The sequence below is a fragment of the Chaetodon trifascialis genome, chromosome 12 (assembly GCF_039877785.1).
Source record: "Chaetodon trifascialis isolate fChaTrf1 chromosome 12, fChaTrf1.hap1, whole genome shotgun sequence".
NCBI lineage: Eukaryota > Metazoa > Chordata > Actinopteri > Chaetodontiformes > Chaetodontidae > Chaetodon > Chaetodon trifascialis.
Window position 1 is genome coordinate 6,655,498 of NC_092067.1, and position 22,917 is coordinate 6,678,414.

Consider the following 22,917-nt stretch of genomic DNA (forward strand, 5'->3'; position numbering starts at 1 on the left):
TTTGTGTAGTTATGATACAAGAGCTCACATTGAAAGACGGACAAAGAATGTCTCTGAAAACACATTTCGTTAGTTTTTTCATCCTTATTTCCATTGTTGCCTTCCCTCTTTTTCAGAGGAAGCTCAGAAATGATTGATTTTTCTAATAGCGTTATATCAATTTACATGTTTTATGGTTTCATAGCAATTTCTTGCACTACCTGCACATACCTCATACTGTTTATACCTCGTGCTAATTGCACTACCTGTATGTATTTATATTTTGGATATTATGACTATTTGCTCTTCTGGTTAGATGCTAACCTGTGTTTCATTGTCTCTGTGCTGCACTCTGACGATGACAGTTAAGATGAATCTAATCTAATCTAATCTAATCTAATCTAATCTAATCTAATCTAATCTAATCTAATCTAATCTAATCTAATCAGGAAATCCCTTATTGGCCTATCCTAAATGTTAACTATTAGAATAGACAATTGTCCGTGTTTTGTTTCCTTTCTTTACTGTCTTCATATTGGCAGGTCATATGCTTTCTAATCTTCTAATCTAATCCAATGATATTCTCCAGTCACTGCATATAAATCAGTCTGGATATATCATAGCATCAGCGAAAGGCAGTAAAATGTGTGTAATTATTTACCTATAGATTAGAATTTGCCTAAGGAGCAGTGGAATCAGTGTAAAATAACAGGAAGCCTTGAGGCAGGGTCTTTGTATAATGATGAATAGAGTTTATACAGTAAGAATCTGTGGGATGATTAGCATATGGAGCACCTGTAATTTGTGTCAGATGAACAGCCAATCACAGGAGGGCCAGTCACACTCTCCGCCGGAACTGGCGGAAGGGAAAGTTGGTGAAATGCGGAAGGGAAGAAAATTAAACGAGGAGGTACCACTCTGTCCCTGTTTTTCAGGACCCACAAACATCATCAGTGAGTTTTAGTTCTGCATGGGAAAAGGTTTTGCTCTGTAGTCGTTCTTTTGCCATCAATATGTCATGTTTAACTTCCTAATTATTTACAAAACAATGTGATCAAACAAGAGAAGAAAATGAAATATCATATAATGATCGCTGTAGATATTTCCAGACTACATCTGAACTAAAAGTTTCCAGTTTTGCCACTCACCCACACTCCAGTTAGTTATAGTTATAAGTTATTTAGCTTAATGAGTCACTGTCAATTTGGGACTTCAGTACTTTGTACCTTCTTCTTTAATCATGGTGAAAATGAGTGGGACTTTCAGATTCAGATTTTTGCTTAAAAATAAATCAATTAATCATTGAATAATTACTGACATCTGTCTCTGCCAAAATAAAAACATATAACAAAAGCGCTTATTGTGATCAATCATAATTGTGGGATTGAAAACAATTTTGTGAAATGAATTCAAATCATTGCTAGGCTATATGATAAGTTCCTCAGATAATGTAGAAAAAACTAATCTCTGCTCAGCAAAACTGTGAACCTGATACCGCTACAGTGTGAGTCATCTTATCAACTAGACGATCTTGTACAGTGTGTACAGCTGCTGCAAATCGGGCGTGAGGGAAGCGCAGCAGAGGCGAGGAAGTCTGAAGCCTGCTGCTGTCGGGAGCGCAGGATCGTCATGGATAAAGGCGAAAACCCGTCGGTGTAGGACCGACCAGGCCGCTCCCGAGCCGGAGGACGGGCACAGAAAACTTCCACACCCCGCTCAAGAGACCCAGACGCCGGAGGGCTTCCTCCGGTCCCTCCCTGCTGGAAGCTATGTGGCTGAACCCGGAGGAAGTTCTGCTGAAAAACGCCCTGAAGCTCTGGGTGACCGAGAGGAGCAACGACTTCTTCCTCCTGCAGAGGAGGAGAGGCCACGGAGAGCCGACAGGCAGGATCACAGGTAAAGAACAGCCACGAGAACACAATGACGAGGAGGGGCCACACGGCCACAACAAAGGCACGAGCACAGGTAAACAACGACAGACAGCTGTCAGGACCACAGGTAAACAACACAAACAGAAACAACACGAGTGAAGGTAAACAAGGGTGTGTCCACAGGGGGTACCCCAGAGGGGAGGATTAAAGAGGGAGCTGGGTCTGCTGATCTGAACTTCATCCCGGATTATTCCAGTCCCAGGTTCACAGGAAAGCCCCTGATCCAGGTCCTTTGTCCCCATGTGTTACCAGGGCAACTGATGCCTTTAAACAAACCTCTGGCCCTCAGACAGATTTCAGGTTGCAGCTGCCACCCAGGGCACTCAGCTGTGTGTTAAAACTCTGTGAGCAGACAAGAGACAACAACAAACCTTTGTGTCAACAAATGTCCTCACTTCTGCAGAGAAACACGTTTCAAAGCCTAGACTAGAAGCAGGACGGAGGGTTTCAGCGTGAACATGACACCTCTGCATTCAGAGCGGATGTGCTTTATGTTAATCAGTCATCATTGGCATTGAAACAGTGCTGGAGTCAGCCTGACTGTGTGCACTTTGGGGATCTGAGATGTATGAATTGTCTTAAATCTGTATCAGCCTTCAAAGTTAAGTGCAGTCAGACTGAAGCGTCTCTGCTTCCAGCATCTCCAGTGTGAGGATCTGCCACTCTGCTCTGTCCTTTGTAGTTGTAAACCAAGTATCTGTTGGTGTTGGACAGTTTTAGTCACAGGTCTCTTACTGTTCTTGCTGATATGGTTGTTTTCATTCAGTTATCCCTGTTCTCTCCTTTCATACACATAGTACATGTTAAGTGTAACATTCAAGAAGAATATTCCTGAGACAGCAGTGCCACATATACAGATCTCTGTTGGGGTTCCACAGACACGCTCCTGCCTGCTTAATCCCCAAACAAAATCCACTTTAATCTACACTTTGTCCACATCTGGGAAACTGACCTCTAACTTCCTGTTGGAGAATAAAAAGTTTGTTGTTCTGTGGGATTGTGCTGCTATCGCTCTGCCATGATTTAAGTTGTTCTCCCTGCAGAACGGGTTCTTTCTTGTATTTGCTGATTACTATAGAAATGTCTGCCCACATGGCCGCTGCAGCTGCAACCCGTCTGACTGCTTCCCACCGCTGACAGTCACAGCTTTCTCCATGGCGGCCTGTTTGCTGCTTCCTCTGTCTCGCTTCCTCTCTGTGTTTTGTGTTTGTGCCCCAGGCTTTGCTGCACACTGGCAGTCATCTGCACAGTAGATTTACGTGGTGAGTGACACCATTAACCAGGCAACCCGCTCATACAGTGTCGTCTTTATGCTCCGTCTTCGTCCCTCTGGAGAAACGCGGCCAGATCTCTTCTCAATAGTGGGAACTTCCTGCCCGGGGTTTACTTTGTGTATGTGTTTGTTCCCGCTGTTCCCATAGTGAGAGGGGTCAAGGGTCAAGTCCTGTTGTCACATCGTTCAACATTAACTCATTAAACGACCTTCACTTTGGCACTCCTGCTGCACAGGGCTGACGGAGCAGCACGGAGCACCTGTTGTTGTTTTATGGCTCAGATCGGACTGTCTTTTCTTTGATTTTCCAGTTCCACAGATGAAATAGAAACTGAGCTTCAGTGTGGTCTCAAAGCTGTGAAAACACACATTCCAGACCTTATCATAGCAGTGACGACACACTTTGAGCAGGATTTCTGAGAAGGGCTGGGCAGCGAAACATCTGCAGCAGATCAGTCTCTTCATACCAGTGTTTGTGTTTTTATTTCTTACCAAATACCTTCCTCTTATGAAGCCAGTGCACACTCAGAGATGCTTTCACTTGTTTCTATATTTGACCCCGTAACTTAATGCATTGACATAAAGCAGCACTAGAAAAAAGACATGCAGACAATTAAGTCTGATGCATTCAAGAGCAAACAGGCGTTGCAGACAGCTGATCTCTGTTTTGTTCCTCTTCAAGCCTCGTAAAGGTTGACTGTAGCCTGCATGTCTCCACAGCACAGTGTGACCGGCTGCAGAGAGAGGTGATGATTCTCATTGGCTCCCTTTTCTGCAGAGTTTACCAGAGTGAACCTCCTCTGGGCTTTGTGGTGACAGACGGATGGTTTTGTGTTGCCAGGCTGCAGGGTGCACAGCTTCAGGCAGGTCAGCTCTGGCTCTCAGATGTGGTTTACATTTGGCAGAGAGCCAGAGCTGCCTGCTGCAGGAGACTTTATCTTGACGCTTCTGCACCTGCTTAGGGTTCCACCAACATGTGCCTTTTGGGGGCTGCATTAAGGCTTGTGACAGATGATATTGTGGGAATATATTTAGCCTGATACATAACTCTTGACTATAATGCCAATAAAATGAACAAAAAGTATACTTTCTGAAGGTTGAAAAGCCTCTTAAACAGCATTTTTCAATCTTAAACGAGACTCTAAAAGTCTTTCTGATGAAATGCTTTGAGGGTTAGCAGCTTTTTTTGGCAGAGCGAGGTGGTTCCACTGCTGCTTTGACAACCCTGAAGCTGTTAAATGAAAGCATACACTCCGTCTCCAGCATGTGGGGGAGCTGATACTGGTTCTTCTTCCTCTTCTCTCCATCTAACACTTGGTATGAATGTGTATTTTGTCTTGCACCAGGCCTGAGAGGGCACTCCTAACAGCAGAGACAGAGATCTGACTGCCCTCGTCTTGTTCAGTCATGACTATGATATGCAGGGTTGTCCTTGGCTGTGGGAGGCTGCTTTGATCTGGCTGATAGTGCTGCCTTAGAAAGCCTAAATGCATTCAGATCATCAGTCAAGTAAAATAACACAGGGAGTGAAAAGTCAGACAGAGGAGCTTTGTATGAAGAAGCTAAACATAACTTTGATGAAAGTCTAAGTGCTGACTGAGTGTTAGAAAAAAGGACAACAGTTATGCCTCCCCAACACGGCTTGAATCAGCCATTAGCTGTCCGCGAGAGAAGATGTGTCATGGCTGCGTCACAGCTTCATGTGTACCGTGTCATAATTAAAAGTACCCATGATTCATCCGATCCAGTGCTTGCATGCTTCAATATGCTGAAACAGGTAAAGGAAAGCTTAAAGAAGACGATGTCCTATCATGGACGTTTTCATGTCCTACAGGTGGCGTTGGTGTTATCTTTCATCAAATCATCATGGCACATTGATTTCAATATATGAAAAGGGTGTAGCTGCTGCCTCGAAAATAATGTGGTACCCAGTCTGTACACTTATTTTACACTGAGCAGCCTCATACATGCCTTTGAGAGCTCAGACTGTGTGTGATCATGGTGAGCTGGCTCCAGAAAAATTAACAAAAACCACCACACACTCATGTGCGACCATGTTGTCATGCATTCCTTCTCTATGTCCATTCAAAACAAAGTACAGTGAAACATGACGAGCCAGACGCTCGTTATGGTGTGGAATATTTGGAACTTGACCACGAAGCAGATCCTAAAATGCAGACTTGTGGCCATCAGGGAGCTTTGATGCTGGTTTTACTTGAAAGTTTAAAAAAAAAAAGTTGTTTTGAACATGTAAGATTAGCTGTTTCATGGTGGATGTTTTCTTTCTTCCTCTCCATTTCTTAAGGCAGATTATTGACCGCCTGTTTTTCAGGAAATAAGGAATCAAAGCACGACCACGAGAGATCTTATTGGAAGAGCATGATGCTGATTAGCCGCGGTTTGCAAATGCGTGCTCTCGCCATGTCGGAAAGACGTGACCACAGCAGCCTCTTCAGACTGACGTCCAGCCTGTGTTCAGCCAGCACAGTTGACACGTGTGTTTTTGGGCTGTTTGGATTTGCCTGCAGTCATTCAACATCATTGGTTCTTAGGGTCAAAGTTATTCTTCTGAGCTTCTGTGGAGTTGATTGTAACCATAGAGATCACCAGTGAGCTTCCTCTGACTGATTTGTTAGACAGGAGTTCATCACCTCCCTGATTACATGCTGAGATCCTCCTGTTTTTAAATGAGACATCTGAACTGTAGTAAGCTTTGCTCCTTCCTCTCTGCAGTGCTGCTCGCTCTGCCTCTATGTGGTGTTTATGCCTTTGAGTAAAGCAGATCAGCATGTTGATGGACAAGGTGCCATTGGACGGAAACTGCTCCCATATTTTATTATAAGGGCTGTTTGATCAGGACAGTAAGCACACCAGGTGTCATTTTCTTGAATTCATTTAATGCCCATGAAAACGCACAGTCACTCCTGTAACTGCAAGTATTGGTAACAGTAATGAAGTCACTGCTGCCTGAGCTCTGTTTCTGGGATAGCATCATTTCAACCTCAGTCTCACTCTCGGGTTCTTTGTCTCTGCAGGTCTCCTGGTGGGGGCGCTGGACACAGTGCTGGACTCCAATGCCAGAGTCACACCCTTCCGCATCCTCCTCCAGGTTCCCGGCTCCCAGATCAGCTGGGTAATTGCCAGCGGTGAGATGAACCATCGAGTCTCCTCCTTTGTGTTTTTCTGTACCCTCAGCTGACTTGTTAGAAAGGTCACAGCTGTTAAACTCCCTCCTGGGTTTTGTCTTCTTGTCCGTCAGGAGCTGCCATAGAGGAGGTGAACAAGCACTGGGACTGGCTGGTCCACAACCTGCTTCACTCTCTGTCTGTGTTTGAGAACAAGGAGGATGTTGCCAGCTTTGTCAAAGGAAAAGTCAAGGTGTGAAACCTGCCAGTGTTGGGTGAATCCTGACAGAGGACGAGTTCAGATACTGAGACGTGTTGACAAAGCTTTCTCTGTGGATTTAAAAAGGATTTAAGGCATTTGTTGGATCAAAGCAAAACATCCGCCTGACTGTAGATTATAGACAATGATGGAAACCTAAATCCTCCTGCCTTTGATGATGTAAGTCCACATGCAGTGCTCTGAAGTAGTGACTGTAAGCTTCCTCCTCTGTAGGGCCTTATTGCAGAGGAGGTTCGGGGTCGCCAGGCTGCCCAGGAGGAGGACCCAGAAAAGTTCAGGGAGGTGCTGCTGAAGTTCGAGTTACACTTCGGCCTCCCGTCGTCAGAGAAACTGGTGACTTACTACTCGTGCTGCTGCTGGAAGGGGCGGGTGCCTCGACAGGGCTTCCTCTACCTCAGCATCAACCACATGTCCTTCTACTCCTTCCTGCTGGGGAAGGAAGGTCTGTACACCAAAGTGAGGGCTTTGATTTTCAGGAAGGCACTCTCCATAATTTATTCATGTGTACTGTCAATAAATTTTCAAGCCCGTGCTTGTATTTCACTCACAGGTCAATGTAACGATAAAGGAGTGCTCTACTGAAACTGTCTTACGTGAATGGTTGAAAGGTGGCTCTGAAAAGGCTGCAGCTTGCTCCTTTGTGAGAGTCACGTGTGGAGTCACTGCTCAGATGAAACCCACACACAATTATTGTCTTCATCTCTTTCAGAAGTTTATAACAAATGCTATGAAAGTAGTTAAACAAAGGGACCATTTGCCAGAAAAATGACATAATGGTCTGTTCTTTCTTCCCCAGTCAAGTTTGTGATTCCCTGGGCGGAGATGACGCGGTTGGAGCGGGTCTCCACCGGGCTGATGACAGAGGCGATCCGGGTCAGCACGCGGCAGCGGCAGAGGGAATTCTCCATGTTCCTGAACCTGGAGGAGGCATTCGGGGTCATAGGTCAGCTGGCTGACATTGCCCTCAGGCGACTGCTGGACAGCGAAGGCCTGGAGCTGGACCGAGTCCTGCAGCAGCCCACGCGCATCACCAAGAGGTCAGTGCTGGTTCTGGTGTCTGATACCAGAATAAACTGCACGCGTCACCGCAAGGACGCCTTTTCATGTCAGGTGACTTCCCAAATACCAAATTTAGTGATGAAAGACTTTCACGAATGAATAAGAGAGCTGGAGAGAGAAGTTCAAACCCTGGCTGCGTCTCACTGCACAGCTGGCCGATCATGGCGTGAAGTGGGTATGAATGTGGGACTGTCAGTTTCAGAAAGTCACAGAAATGGACGCAGCTCCGCCTAATCGGATGTCAGAGAGGTGGGAGCGTCGGGGAGGGGGTTTCCAAAGCTGTTAGACCATCCGGCAAACAGTTTAAAAATCCATACAGAGAGCGACAAAGAGGAGTAAAGCAAATGAGATTCGGCTGTAAACTTTTACGCCTTGTAGACGTTTGTGGAATCCTGAACAGATGTGAGATAGGACATGTATTTTGTTTATTATTATTTTTGTTATCACATGCTTTTACATGTATAGTGTGCTCTCTGTGTTTGTGAAACCCCTTGAAACAAACAGAACTTGCCTTGACTGCACACACAACATTGCAGCATTGTTCCTCAGACGCAACTGTGATAAACAGTTACTTATTTCTGGCCATGTAAAAACCTCAAAACCAGAACAGGAAGTCGAGTTAAAAGTAAACTCCCTAAGCTACAGGACAGACGTACGACTGGGTGGCAGGAGGTGTGGATAGTAAGTAAGATAGAGAGTAAGTAAGTGTATTTTTGTATTTACAGTAGATAGGGGAGGTCTTTGAGTGTCAAGAGATGAAAAAAGGAAGAAGAAATAGAAAGTACACACACAGGGCACACATGAAACCATGGAGAGCCCAGAATGGACAAATGGGAAATCACCATGCATGGGAAATGAGTTGCTGAATGTAAAATATATATATATAAAAAAAAAACAGTCAGACAAACAGCACTTCCTGTATTTACTCTCAATAAACTCATCTTCTTCTTCATTTAGCTTCTCCTCAGTGCTGATGTAGGAGTTCATCATAAGAGCATGCACTGCTGTTTTCAGTCTTCATGTAAAAACATGTCATGTCACATTCTGCTGCACATCTGGCATTTCATATTCTCATTGGCTGACATGAATCATGCAGAACATCATTAGTTATGCAGCTGTAAATTCAGATTACATTTTAACCAACAACAGGCGCTCATTCAGTTAGAGTGACAGTGTTTTAAATCCGGCTAAGTGGATCAAAAATCATTTTAACTGAGGCTTGTGCTGATTTAAAAACCTCATTGTCCACAGACCCTTTGTGTCTGTCAAGAAGATGTTACACTTGTCTTTTTGCTGCCTCCGTTTTCTGTAACCTAAAACTGAACTCACCTCCTCAGGGCTCAAACCAGACTTTGGCTGCTAGTCAAGCAGGGCAAAATGCTGCCTCTCATGACAGCCTGGAGGCAGAGCCCCTCTCCAAATCTGCCCCCATATCCATCCATATATACACAACGTGCCTGTGTGTTGCAGTTTAGACCGACTACAATAACAACGAAGACTTCTATTCCCAAAATTTTCAAGGAATTACCTCATGCATTCCTGTACAGGACACCCGAAAACCCAAAAATGCATCTGTTGTTTTCACAAAGGCTAACCAGACATTCCTAAAATGCAACGCTAGCATCCTCCCTGCAGCTCGTAGGCCTACAGAAAGAGCTGAGGCGTGAACAGTGTTAGTAAAAGAAGACCAGACTAGAAACACATGTTCTAAAGACGGACAGTGCAAATTAAGACTAAAGCACACATGAAGAAATCAGATTGTTGAGCAGCTGCAGGTGGTGATGCATGGAGCTGGAGAGCACTGTTTGCATAGGCAAAGACTTGAAATTTCATTTTATTTGGAGCATAAAGCAGGGCTAGCTCTGCCCCCCCTACCAACAACCACATGATGTTGTCCAGTGAACCAGAGTATTGTCTTGGTCCTTCAAGATGAAAATTATAGACTGGAGTGTACAACTATGCTATGAACTCCACCCAGCAGCACTCTCTATCCTGGCCTTGCGCTGTGGTAAGCTGCACAACAACAGACACACTGGCTCATGTTACATCTCTCTGCTCGTCTGTCTTGTGACTTTGCCACAGTCCTCCGTGCTGCATTTTGTTTTCAGATGTCAACATTTCCAAACTGGAGTACAGCATTAGTTCAGTTCAGACAGAGCACTGGAGTCACGCTCGCGTTAGCTGGTTGACATCGACTGTTTTGCTCATGCTCCAGCTTCTTGGCTACCCGCTGACTAGTAACATCCAGGCATATCAATACAGATAAACAGCACAGCCATTAAAACCTGCTGCTGAGCGGCAGCACGTTATCCTCCGTTATCCTCCTTATGTGCAAAGTTTTGGTGCTTTTCATGAAATATGACTTGATGTTTGTTAAAAAGTAATTTAACTGCAGGCTGAACATTAGCGTTTCACCCAGTTTCAAGCATCAGTGACGTGTGTTGTTGGGTGTGGTCAGAAGTGTGATCTGTTGCACCTGTAACCACGCCCAACGGTGATGTCACAGTGTCCTGGAGTACACCTGTGCATCACTGCCACAAGGTGAGAAACCACCAGAGGTCAGCAACAACATGATTTTCAGGGCGTGTTAAGCTGCTCTTTAAGGTGGTTGTTCTAGAGGAATCCTGGTTGCTGCTCAGGTTCTTGGAGAACTCCCTCGGAGAACAGAGCCTCTTCTGTTTAAGCGTTTGCTGTAAATGATCACTTCCTTGATGTAAGTGCCTCTGACTGAAGTACTTCTGCTGGCTGGCTGTGAGAATTCAAAGGTCAGAGTTCAACAAAGGTCAACTGGAACATTACAAAGAGGGGAAACTCTTTCACTACCAGAAGTAATACTTTACCCTTTGCATCTTGAGCAGTTTTAAGTGAAATTTAATGAGTGGCCGACATTCTCCCACAGCTCTGTACACAAGTCTGATGAACCTGAAGACTCAATAGTAGTATATGTCCAAGATCTATTTGTGTTACCTCCAAACCTGGTTTTCCAAGCTTCATCTGTTTGTTACCACCTAACTCTCCCCTCATCTTCTTCGTCCCAGGATCCTAGAGGAACAGGCACTAAGGGAGTACGTCCTGGCCCTGTTTCGGCTCCCTCGTGGTGAGAAACTCCATGAGGTGGCCTCCTGTTCGATATGGACACCGCACGCACGCTGCCATACAGCCGGGACTCTTTACACCACAGACAGTTATCTGTGTTTCTCCAGCCGAGAGGAAGGCAGCTGCATCCTGCTCCTACCCCTCTCAGAGGTACAGTATCTGCATCACGGTCTCACTGAGGCTCGCTGTTCATCAGGAGCACAATGTGGAGTTTAAAGGAATGTGTCCTGTTGGCCATCTTACCTGTTAATGATAAAAACACAGACAATAAGCTTCAATTGTCCATGACAACACTGTGGAGACTATGGCTGTGTGCCATTTCAGACCTTATAAAGGTATAAACTTTGGAGGACTGAAGGCATGTGGGCCAAACCTGCCCCCAAATGAAGTGGTCTTCTCGAGTGTAATGTTGCATTATTTTATGATAATGTACCCAGTCTGACAGAACAGCTACCGGTGCATGGAGGTGGTTCTCATCAAGTCCAAAACATCCAAGATTACGCCAGGATGGTGCCTTTGAAAGGCTCACAAGAAGATCAACACCATAAGTGAACTAGGACAGGGTTTATGAGTTATGACTGCATGCACAGTTAGCTGTAAAGGCTGAGAACATTGCTTCACTGGCTGAGCTCAGATAACATAATTAGTAGTGAGTGTTGACCACCTGATCGTAAAAACCTGCAGGTATAAAGCCATGGTTTCCAACTCTACAAGTTGATGGGGACGGCCAGATTGAACCGTTAAACAAGTGTGTGATATGGATTTTGTCATGCTGAAAATGGGTGTGAGAGATAAAGCTCCATCAGGCAGTAGAAGACATCGACAGTGTTCCTTTACCAGAGCCCTTCCCACACAGCTCTCCAGCCTCTGAGTGGACTAACCATGTGACCAGTCTGCCTCTTTGTCCTGACTGACTTTATTCTGAAGGAGGGCAGTGTTTTGCTCATGCATGTTTAGGTGAGATTGTTGAACAGCGTGTGTTTACTCTGCCAGCTGCTGGTTAAAGAGTAACACACGGACTGGTTTCATGTGGCTGATAATTCTCACACACTAACACATTTTAATGCAGTGGACAAAGTTATCTGCCGCAGTGGCACAAGAGGCGGTTAGCTTTTGTGTTTGTTTTGTTAAAGGACAAGTTCAGCCTGTTAGAAATTCAAATGGCCACTTAAAATTCAGGTGTCAGGAAGTGAATCTCTGCAATTCAGCCAAGTAGCTTCCAGGTTGGAATAGATTGTTTAAAGATGAATGAAAAGATGAATCTTTACCCAAAATTTAACATGGTCGATTTTATCTGAGCATTATCCGTTTGGTTTAGTTCCTTGTATTAAGCAGAGATTTGCAGGCAGATTCTCTGTCTGTTTATGAGCATTGTGAGGAGTCATGAATACTTTCCTTCCCCCACTGCTGCCATATGATCCTCTGTTTCCTCTGAAGCATTGTCTTCAGAACAGTATGATCACTTCCGCCTCCCTAATCTGTAACTGTGAATAAATCCCCTTCTGCTCCACCAGATTCTCTTTAACCTTTGTGCTCTCTTTGTGTCTGCACATGTCCTGTAGAGCTTTAGTTTTTTCTCTTCCTACGGGCTGTGTTAGTCACTGTAAGTCGTTCAGTTGTCTCTCATTGTAGGGAGGCAGCATGTCATGGAGAGTCATTACTTACGCTGAGGTATTGAGTGGAAGAATCTGGGGTTGATTGGCTTTGTCACATGTGCCCAAATGCAGTAGCAATTGCCTAAGTGCCTGTTTATCTCTAAGATAATAATCAATTTTAGTGATGTTGATGAGCTACGCCTTGTTTCCTCCTCATCAGGTGTTGTCCATAGAGAAAGCGGAGAGCACCAGCCTGCTTCCCAACCCCGTCATCGTGAGCATTCGGACTAAGAAGGCCTTCCAGCTGATCGAGCTGCAGGACAGGAACGAGCTGGTGGAGAGCCTGAACTCCAGACTGCGAGCTCTGCAGTGGAAGCGGTCCATGTTCCGCAGCAGGAAGGACGGCAAGAGGAGTGTGGTACGTGAATGGAAACGTTCCAGCAGCTTTACATGTCAGTTATTCTTCTGGATGCTGTTTCACAGCTGTCATTGTTCGGATCAATTGGCCAATATGCATGCACTATAAGAAACACAGCATGAAGTCAAACTGAAGCTCCTCATGTTAAAATCCATTTCACTGCTCAGGTTTGACACACGGAAACAGTCATTCCTGCAAGAAACTGATGTCTTTTCCTCATTTTTTTCCTCAGAGCTCCCCGACGCCCTATTACACCTTCTACTATGACACTGGGTACTCTGATGAGGAGGAGATCGAGGAGCAGGTTCTGCGTAACACTGTCAACTGCGAGGCTCTGATGACGGCCTTCCAACAGAGCCAACCAGGAACCAACGGCAACAAGGTGGAGTGGAGTCTGACCTCTCAGCTCCAGTCAGCTGAGGACAGGGTTCACCCGAATTATCTATTATTCTATATGCTATGAGATATGTTATAAGCACGCTCAGCTAGTCAGCATGCTTACCTGTGAATGTGTGTGTCTGTGTCAGAGCATGGAGCAGGTGAAGGTGCGACTGTGGGAGGAGCATTTCTTGGAGTTCGGTCGCGGCGTTCACATGTTCCGCACGGAGAAGATCCAAAGACTTGTTGCCATGGGGATGCCAGAGTCACTGCGGGGGGAGCTGTGGATGACACTTTCTGGTAAAATGAAGATAGATAACAGTAAAATGACAGGGCTTCTCTATGAGAGCCAGAGCAGTAATCTGACACTTCTTTAAAAGGCTGTTTCAGGGTCAGCCGTCTGTGTCCTCCTTACCTTGGCTGGATCATGGTATAATCGTGTGTGCCGTCATCGCTGCAGCCACTTAGCGGCAAAGCAGCACCAGGACGAAGCGTACACGATGACGTGCACTGCAGTCTGTTATTCATAGGACTTGTAGTCTAATAATAATAGCGATGATGATGATGATCTATAACAGCTTGGTTGCATTTGCAATAGAAACGTAATCAAAGCAGTACTGGTGTTGCCTAACTTAACCTTAATGCCAGCCCACTTTCTGTGTGTGTGTGTGTGTGTGTGTGTGTGTGTGTGTGTGTGTGTGTGTGTGTGTGTGTGTGTGTGTGTGTGTGTGTGTGTGTGTGTGTGTGTGTGTGTAACTTTAGCAGTGGGCCTACTTTTACTGTGTCTTTTATTTTATATAAATTGTTTGCAAAAAAACCCACAATACACTCGTTCAGAATTAAGAACAAACACACAAACAAAGGTGTAGTACAGGGGTGTAGGTTTGAACACAGCTCAGGCCTCACACCCTCCTCTCTCCATCTGCTGCACCTCCACACTTGTTCAGTCAAAACCAAAGTGCCAGCTTCCGCTCTGGTCTGCTGTCAGTTCCTCTGCTCAGTCTCACTGAGGAGGGATCAGCTTCTGGAACTGAAACTGATCAACGGAACCTGTTCTGGAACTGAAAATAGATGATATTAATTCCTCCATGTAAACAGCAACACACTTTTCCGTCCGTGTGATCGCCAAGCGTTCTCCTCAGGCGGGTGATGTGTGTATTACTGTGTGTGTGATTTGTGTGAAGACACAGGGTGATCTGTCCTGTGTATTCCTCGTAGCTTGTTGCCTCAGATGTTCCTCTCATGGTCTTGAAACAGAGTCTCTTCTGTCGCTTCACTTGGTCAAAATCACCCGTTTCTGCCCCTGAACCCTCCCAGTTTGCTGTGGGCGCTCATCACGTGTTTGCAGCTTTTGAAGAGGCTTCAGGCTGATATTTATGAGCAGTTTATTGCCTTAATGCTGTGTTATGATGTGGCAAAGGGTGAGCGTTGAGGAGGAAGCCTTACCGCGCCTCTACCTCGTGTTTGTGCAGATGCGTCCTCAGAGCTGGAGTCTCATGAGGGCTATTACGCCAGCCTGGTGCAGAAGTCGATGGGTCAGAGCAGCCTGGCCACAGAGGAGATCGAGCGGGACCTTCACCGCTCTCTGCCGGACCATCCTGCCTTTCAAAACCCCACCGGCATCGCAGCGCTGAGACGCGTCCTCACAGCCTACGCTCACCGCAACCCCAAGATCGGATACTGTCAGGTAGGGCCCTGAAGTGACATTAGCGGGCACAGCTGTGGTAGTCAGTCATAGCACGAGTCGTACTTTTGTACTGATGGAGCTGCTGCTGCTGCTGCTGCTGCTCTATACATTGGACAGGTTTAACATTTTAACTGCTTGCATGTCCTTAAATCAAAGCAATCATGCAATGAAATCTGCCTCCTTCCTCCTCTTCTTCTGTCCAGTCTATGAACATCCTGGCATCGGTGCTGCTGCTCTACGCTAAAGAAGAAGAAGCTTTCTGGCTGCTGGTGGCAGTTTGTGAGAGGATGCTGCCCGACTACTTCAACCGCAGGGTCATAGGTAAGAGGTCAGGGGTCAGATGAGAAGAGACTGCCATGAAGTATTTTTAAGCTTCACAAAGCACGCAGGCTGTTTGTTTTGTTGGACCGTTATCTACCGTCTAACTCCTTCATACTGAGCCTGTTTTGTCTTTACTGCTGCGTTTCAGACAACAAACAGCCTAAAGATTTATATTTGGTCACTAAAATAAGGGCTTATTTCCTGTGTTTGTGAGGTTGTTTGTTTTTGACACGCAAGATGTATCTGAAGCAATTTCCTCTCAGTGTTACGTCCAGATGTTATGGTGGTTATGTGGAGCATGAACGCAACACTTAAAGCATGAGGCTGGACTTATTTTAGCTTTTTATCAGTATTAACAATTTCCCTAAAAAACAAGAGGAAAAAGCAGCAATGAATTCATCCTGGTAAGAACACAAGTTTCTATATTTAGGCTGAGTGGGGTGAAATGGTTGTGATGTCTTTCAAACAGTAGGTTGTAGTTGTTCAGTAAAGACTTTGTGTGCATGAGGTTAAGTAACAACGCCTTTACTGCCATCTATGGGTCAAAACCATGACTCAGCCAAAAAGTACATACAAGAACATGGACATAACTCTTAATTATCAGTCACAGAAAGCTGGCATAGCTGCTCAGATTCATGATTTCATGAAAAAAAATATTGTCAGCACTTTCAAAATTTTTATTTTTGACATGTTTGTGTATGTGGCCTCCACCCCGACACACACAAACACACCACCCAGTGCTTGATGCCTGTTTGACTGCGTTATCGCCCCCTGCAGGAGCTCAGGTGGACCAGTCGGTGTTTGAGGAGATGATCAGGGAGCGTTTGCCAGAACTGGCAGAACAGGTCCCAGACCTCTCCGCCCTCTCCTCCGTCTCCCTCTCTTGGTTCCTCACCCTCTTCCTCAGCGTCCTGCCCTTCCACAGCGGCATCTGCGTGGTCGACTGTTTCTTCTTCCATGGTATCAAAGCCATCTTCCAGCTGGGCTTGGCGGCGCTGGAGGCCAACGCTGCAGAGCTCTCTGCCAGCACAGACGATGGACAGGCACTCATGATTCTCACAAGGTAGATGACTGATTCAGGTTTGAATCATGCTTCATGAAAGTAAATCTGAATCATGCTCACTCAGCAACTTAAAACCTTGCACTCATAACACAAAAAACAACAATGATGATGATGATGATGTGCACAACAGACAAATATGATACTTAACATTTCTGAGTGGAGTGAGCGGGTTGTCTTTTTTGTTTGAGGGCGTATGACGTGACAGGAAGTGAACCCTCTGCTCTGTGCTGTGCAGTTTCCTGGAGCAGGTTGGGAGTGAAGAGTCGTCTTGTGTTCCGGCGTCCCCGCCCGCCGTGCTGGAGGGCGACGGCAGCGACACTGATATTCCTGCTGTGAGTCACACCAACATCACTGACCTCATCAACGCATCCTATGAGGTGAGAAGCACACGAGTCTGATCATCTAAACTGATGGTCATTGTTTTTGCCCTTTTTTATTTTCTAGCAAACAATTTCTTTATTTGTAAAACACTGGGCTGCACGGTGGCGCAGCAGGTAGTGCGCGTGCCTCACAGCAAGAAGGTTGCAGTTTCGATCCCCGGGTCTGGCGGGGCCTTTCTGTGTGAAGTTTGCATGTTCTTCCCGTGCATGTGTGGGTTCTCTCTGGGTACTCCGGCTTCCTCCCACAGACCAAAAACATGCTTGTTAGGTTAATTGATGACTCTAAATTGTCCTTAGGTGTGAGTGTGTGTGTGAATATTTGTTTGTCCTTTCATGTTGCCCTGCAATCGGCTGGCGACCGGTTCAGGGTGTACCCCGCCTCTCGCCCATTGTAGCTGGGATAGGCTCCAGCCCCCCGCAACCCCGAAAGGGATAGGCGGTATAGATAATGGATGGATGGATGGATGTAAAACACTGAGCCTTTACCCACATGCTCCAATTCCTCTCTGCTGTTTGTGTCTCTTTGCGTCAGAAATTCGGGGACCTGACAGTGAGGTATATTGAGAGGCTTCGCTGTCGACACAGAATCCAAGTGCTGCAGGCTCACGAAGACACCATCAAAGAAAACACTGTGAGCAGGCAGAGAACGGAAGCGTGACACTGATATACAGTCTGAGTTTGAAACTGTTTAAAGCCTCCATCTCTTCCCTGTGTGTGTGTGTGTGTGTGTGTGTGTGTGTGTGTGTGCGCGCGCAGCTGAGATTGGTGACTCCAGATGTCTCCATCTCTCCAGAGAACTTGGCTGACGTCTACGACCTCTTCAAGGTATCCTCTTATCTCTGTTCCATTTACCAATGGAAGCACAACGTTCTCCTCATCTCCCGCTCCTTCTCTCCTTCTTACTATCTTCTCCTCCTCCTCCTCCTCTTCTTCCAGACGGAGCACTTCATCAGTCTGTACTGGGGTGACAGTAGCTCCATGGCGGCGGCGGAGGCAGCAGCGTGGCGTTACGGTGACTCTGGTTGCTCCTATGTGGAGCGGCAGTACTGGCTGGACCGGCCCCAGTTCAAGAGCCTGTACGGGCTGCTGACGCCGTGGCCCGGCGGCTCGACCCAGCACGCCGACACGCTGGCCAACCGCACCTTCACCCTGCTGGACCAGGACCGCAACAACCTGGTCACCTTTAGAGAGTTTGCAGGCTGGCTGGGTGGGTAAAGAGAGGGAAGGCAGACGGGAAGAATCAAGGCCCAATGGCACTCTGCTGTATGTTCATCCTGTTTGACCAATCTGCTCTGTGTTCTCTCTCTTAAGACACTTTGTACTGTGAAGAGCTGAATGAGAAGATAAGGCTGCTGTACCGTCTGCACATCCCACCAGGTTATTCATTCTGTTTACGCCATGAAAGCCGTGAGAGTTACAAGCTGAAGTGAGGGATTGTGAGTGACTTATTAACTTCCCTGTGTATGTGTGTGTTTGTGCCTGCAGCTCTAACAGAAAGCGAAGATGACCCCTCTCTGATGAAGAGCCCCCTGCTGTCCACAAACAGACCCCTCTATGTTAATCTGCCCTCTGGTTGGTTCAAACACGACACAGTTCATACACAGTTCATCAGCTGTCGATTTATTAGTGAACAGACGAAACACACGCAGCGCACAGTGTGTTTCACATGGGTTCAGTGAATTTCTGCAATGTTTTTTTGGCGTCTGACTGAAGAAAGCCTGACACTGTGTGCTGACTGCTGTTCCAGATGTTCAAGATGAAGTGAAAGACTACCAGGAGCAGCTGAAGCAGATGCTGCAAGATCTGGCCAAAGAGAAGGAGAAAGATGCGGAGAAGCCTCTGCCGCTCATGAACCAGGTACTGACACATGCTGACCCAGCACAGAACGCTGGCCCTCAGCAAAACCTCTGCTTAAAGCGGCGCTTCCCTTATTTCACCTCTGAAGTGTGTATGTGCATATTCTTTGTCATATTCTGACGTGCCTCTGCTACAGTGTCTACTGAAAGCCACTACCGCGTGCATAGAATTTGAATATTTGTGACATTTGCGCCACCCAGTGGTAGTGTCACAAAGAAAAGACAAAATGAATGTCATCAAACTTTACGCCATTAGACCAGTCTGAAAGTTATCTCTCCTGCTTCAGTCACGTTTAAGTGCCTCTTTTACAGCGTTTCCCAGTTTATTTGACTGATTTTGTGCATAACCCCTAATATCCACTGGGCGCATAGCGTCCATGTCCAGCTGATCACTGCTATTCTGATGATGATGATGCATCTGCATCGAGCCAGACAGAAATATGCTTTGCATCCTCGTCATGGATACAGTTCTCTTGAATGTCAATTAATTTGCAGCTAAATTGTTAGTCTTTAAGTATCAGAAAATACTGAAAAATCACAAGTTCCAAGAGTCCAAAGGAACATCTTGACATGACTTGTCATGTAAGCAGAGAATTTTTGCTTAAAAATGACTTTTTTGGCATTTTGATTTGAGGTTCATTGATGAAAATTGCTGGGTAATTTTCCATCAATATACTAAACAATGCTGTGTGATTGTTTCAGCACAAATCTGTTGGTTTGTCGTAGAGTTGGGTAAAAGTGTCATGTGATGGAACACTGATATGAAGCCCCTCCATCCCTTCGTCCACAGCGCGAGTTCATCCAGTTCTGTAAAACGCTCTACAGCATGTTCCACGGAGACCCGGAGGAGAACGACCTCTTCCAGGCCATCGCTACAGTCACCAGTCTTGTGCTGCAGATCGGCGAGGCCGGCCACCGCTCACACAACTCAGGGTCAGAGGTCACGAGCCAAGAGGAGGTGAAAAGAGTGGGCTCCGTGCAGGTGACCGCTGAAGACGCCGGCAGAGGCGACGGCAGCTCGACGGCAGAGATGGAGTGGACAGTCAGCTACGCTCAGATCCTGGCGTCCCTGCTGACCGAGCAGCCGCTGGTGAACTTCTTCGAGAAGCCGGTGGACGTGTCTGCAAAGATGGCAGAGGCCAAGGAGAAGCAGTACCACCAGCGGGCGGGTTTGCTCACACTGCAGCAGGGGAGCAGCTGACTGAAATGTGACTGAACAGTGGAGCCTGAGCCACGACACAAGCCCAATGTCTTATGAAGAAAACAACAACATCAGTATCATTTGACACAATGTGACAGAACGCAGCGGCTTCACCAGAAGCAAGCCAGGAAGCTCAAGAGCCTTAAAGTCATCTGTGACGTTTGAGTGTAGGCACTGCAGCCACACTGGCACCAGATGTGAGTGTCTCCCTGACCTGCTCTGAGCTGACAACAGAGAGGAGGGTTTTTTCTTTTTCCAAAACATGTCGAGCCAAAAAGACAGTTTACAAGCCTCAGATCTCAGCAGCAGCTCATGTAACGGAGGACTCGCTGGTATCAGCCAGCAGCATTAGTAAAGATTCATCACTTTGTGCTTCAGCCTGGAGAAAGTCAAATTATTGCCTTCTTGTGTCACTGTGACGATGCCTGCAGTTAAACTGTGATGTGGACAAATAATCCACCACCACTTTCTAAAAAGGCACTCTTTAGAAAGTAACTAGAAGTTGTGACTAATTACTTTATTAAAGAAAAAAACAATCACTTACTCATTTTTTTCAGATCAGTCAAGAAGCCATTAATTTGATCAGCCTTTGAGTTGCCAGGTTGTGAAACATCTCTAGGGAGTTATTCATAGTCAAGCCATTAATAATGTCATTAAAGGTATAATGTAAATAGAAATAAAGGGTTTTTACAACTATACACTTTAATTTTAAAATTTATAAATTGCTAATAAGTGAATTTTTGATCCAGATTGTCACTTTTCCAGAAGGTCAGAGGTCAAACAGTCCATTGCAGCAGGTTACCTGATCAACCAAAGAGCTAAAAACAAACAAGTGTCCTGCTGGAGGAGGATGAAGTAAAAGATCACAACCTGGCAACCTCAAATCTCCTTCCATTAACGGCTCATGGCTGGTCTATAAGGCACTCGTAATGATGAGCACTAATAAAGCCATTCATTCTAACATGCTGTATGAACTGTCTCTACATGCTGCCTGATCACAGAATCGTACCAATAATCCTTTACGGTGCAGCGTCAAGGTCAAACCTAGCATGCATTCAGTGTTCTTTTTGTATTGATTTTGTATAATTTCTGTTTCTTTACTATGAAATGTTTTCACCTGCACGCACCTCAGAGGAAATCTATTTTTGAAACTTTTTCAAATTGCTGGAAAATAATCTACAGTGATCTGAAATGGTTGCAGAGAGCAGAAACACTGTTGGAACGGTCCTTTGAATAAAAGACATTGCACAAAGACGCACTTCTCTTTGCTCTTATTGCATTTCAAATTCTAAACCAGAGAGCGCAGACAAGATTATCTTTCAATAACAAGCTTTAGCCAAGTAAATGCTGAGCAGCATAAAACCCACGCTGAGAGAGACACTGTGTGCAGGTGTATGGTGGAGGAAGGTCAAAGTTCAGAATGAGAAAAAGGAGGCAGAGTGCTGCAGGAGCTTGGTGTGCTTTATTAGCTACTGATTAAATGTAGAGGACGTGCCTTATCCCTAAATAATCGGAAGAAACAAAACACACACACTACTAGTGGCCAGCCTTCAGTATAGAGGAGGGAAGACTGAGGCTCGTCTCATACGACTCTTCAGGAGTGGTTTCATCATGAGGAGGCAGACGGTAATTGACTCCTTTATAAGTTTCATTATTCTAATCCTTTTTTATCTCCAGAGAGTTTCCATCAAAAGCATATTTGGAACTGTTTGAGCCCATTGTTGGACGAGAAATGTTATACATATATATTAGATGTGTTTGAAATGTACAATATAATGGGCAAGGTTGAATGTCAGTGAGTCTGGCTTTTCCAGGGCGGCGTCTCAGAACAGCTTAAACAATCTAAAACAATCAGTCATTCATAGTAGGCATAGTATGTATAATCAGAAATATTTATATGTGTCACGGCATGATGCTGATGTCACATCCACGGGCAACAGGGGCAGCAGCATATGAATGATAACAGATCGCGCAACGAGAATTACAACACAGTTAAAACACAGTGACAGACCTACAGGAAACTACAAGCTACACATTGCACTAAGCCTCGGTTGTGATCACAGGAAGACCAATCAGTGAGCCCTGTGGATGCGTCTCGCCCTCTCTGGAGGGATGATGGGCGGGCTTTGTCTTTAAACTGCTTCAACGTAGTTGGCTGGCAGCATGCCGGTCTTGCCGGTGCGCTGCACAGTACCGTACATCCACCCCTCGTCGATGGACTGCACATTAACGATGACGTCGCCGTCCTTGAAGGACACCTCGTCACTGTCGGCTGCGGTGTAGTCATACATGGCACGCACAGTTTTCTGCAGAGAATAAAGAAGTCAGTGTGTGAGAGTTTAATGATGGCTGATTTTTGTGTATTCTTGTTGCCAAATATCCACTACTAGCCTGACATATCTTATTCCTCTGTGTGACAGAGCTCCACTGTTGGCCAAAGCTATAAAAAACAGACCAGCCACACCCTTAATGCGCCACTGAAAGTAGTCCCACTTGCAACTGGTGGTGTTGAGGTTGAGTGTAGAAGGCTTGGTCTTTTTATGGGATTTGATAATAGGAAATGTGAGTTTTGATCTTTTTCTGCTAAATCTGTGTGGAAAGAATTTTGAATCGAGGAGGTGAGAGGTTGAACCACTGGAGGTCAGTAAAAACAAGATTTTCAGGGGCTGTCAGGTTCCGCCTGAAGCTTCAAATACTGGCCTGTGCAGTGTGGAAAGAGAATGTGTGTTACTAACCCCAGTGGTAGAAGGCTGTGAGGGGACAGAGGAGACGGTGGTCTGCTGGGTGGCCACTGATGAAGACCTCTGCTGCACCTCCACAGTCTTAGCATGCTGGTAGCCTGCAGACATTAAAACAATACAGAAAACCACACATAAGGCACAGTCACAGTGTCCCTGATCGAAGAAGTACTCTAACAAACAGTTATGCTTTAACTGTTAGCTCACATTTACTGATACACCAGTCTAACACGTGCATTAGGTGAGGTTTGTTGTGCTGGTTGTGGATCTTTACCAATAGAGGAGGTCATGAAGCCGTTGCTGTAGAGGGACATGTGGTGGTCAGCGTCCTGGGACACTTCAGACTTTTCATCAGCCATGCCACTCAGGGCGCTGGTGGAGCGGGAGTGCTCCTTGCTGCGGCGCTGAGCTTGAACTGTCAGAACGGTGTCAGAGGACAGATGGAAATGTTTTTTAAATACAGTCATATGATCACATGTAACGTGTGGATGATTTATGCATTCTTATTAATATTATCATTATTAATATTATTAAAGC

The 22,917-nt window shown here is 45.8% G+C and overlaps 2 protein-coding genes across 2 annotated transcripts in view; one reads left to right on the forward strand and one right to left on the reverse strand.

Annotated features, from left to right (window-relative positions):
• The first annotated feature begins 1,537 nt into the window (after positions 1-1,537).
• On the forward strand, positions 1,538-20,891 carry LOC139340661 (TBC1 domain family member 8). Its single transcript, XM_070976571.1, has 20 exons — positions 1,538-1,875; positions 6,219-6,329; positions 6,443-6,561; positions 6,802-7,030; positions 7,385-7,625; positions 10,686-10,893; positions 12,559-12,756; positions 12,989-13,138; positions 13,284-13,434; positions 14,607-14,821; positions 15,025-15,142; positions 15,920-16,205; positions 16,441-16,582; positions 17,118-17,216; positions 17,342-17,410; positions 17,522-17,792; positions 17,897-17,962; positions 18,071-18,157; positions 18,333-18,442; positions 19,232-20,891. The coding sequence occupies exons 1-20, from the start codon at positions 1,749-1,751 to the stop codon at positions 19,640-19,642; spliced, it is 3,408 nt and encodes a 1,135-aa protein (XP_070832672.1). The 5' UTR covers positions 1,538-1,748; the 3' UTR covers positions 19,643-20,891.
• A 192-nt stretch (positions 20,892-21,083) lies between these two features.
• Positions 21,084-22,917, reverse strand: part of neb (nebulin) — a 58,711-nt gene continuing 56,877 nt past the window's right edge. The window contains exons 137-139 of the mRNA XM_070976525.1: positions 22,655-22,795; positions 22,378-22,481; positions 21,084-21,948 (exon numbers count right to left, since the gene is read on the reverse strand). Of these exons, the coding sequence (XP_070832626.1) occupies positions 21,775-21,948; positions 22,378-22,481; positions 22,655-22,795 (419 nt within the window). The 3' untranslated portion in view covers positions 21,084-21,774. The remainder of the gene's footprint in view (positions 21,949-22,377; positions 22,482-22,654; positions 22,796-22,917) is intronic.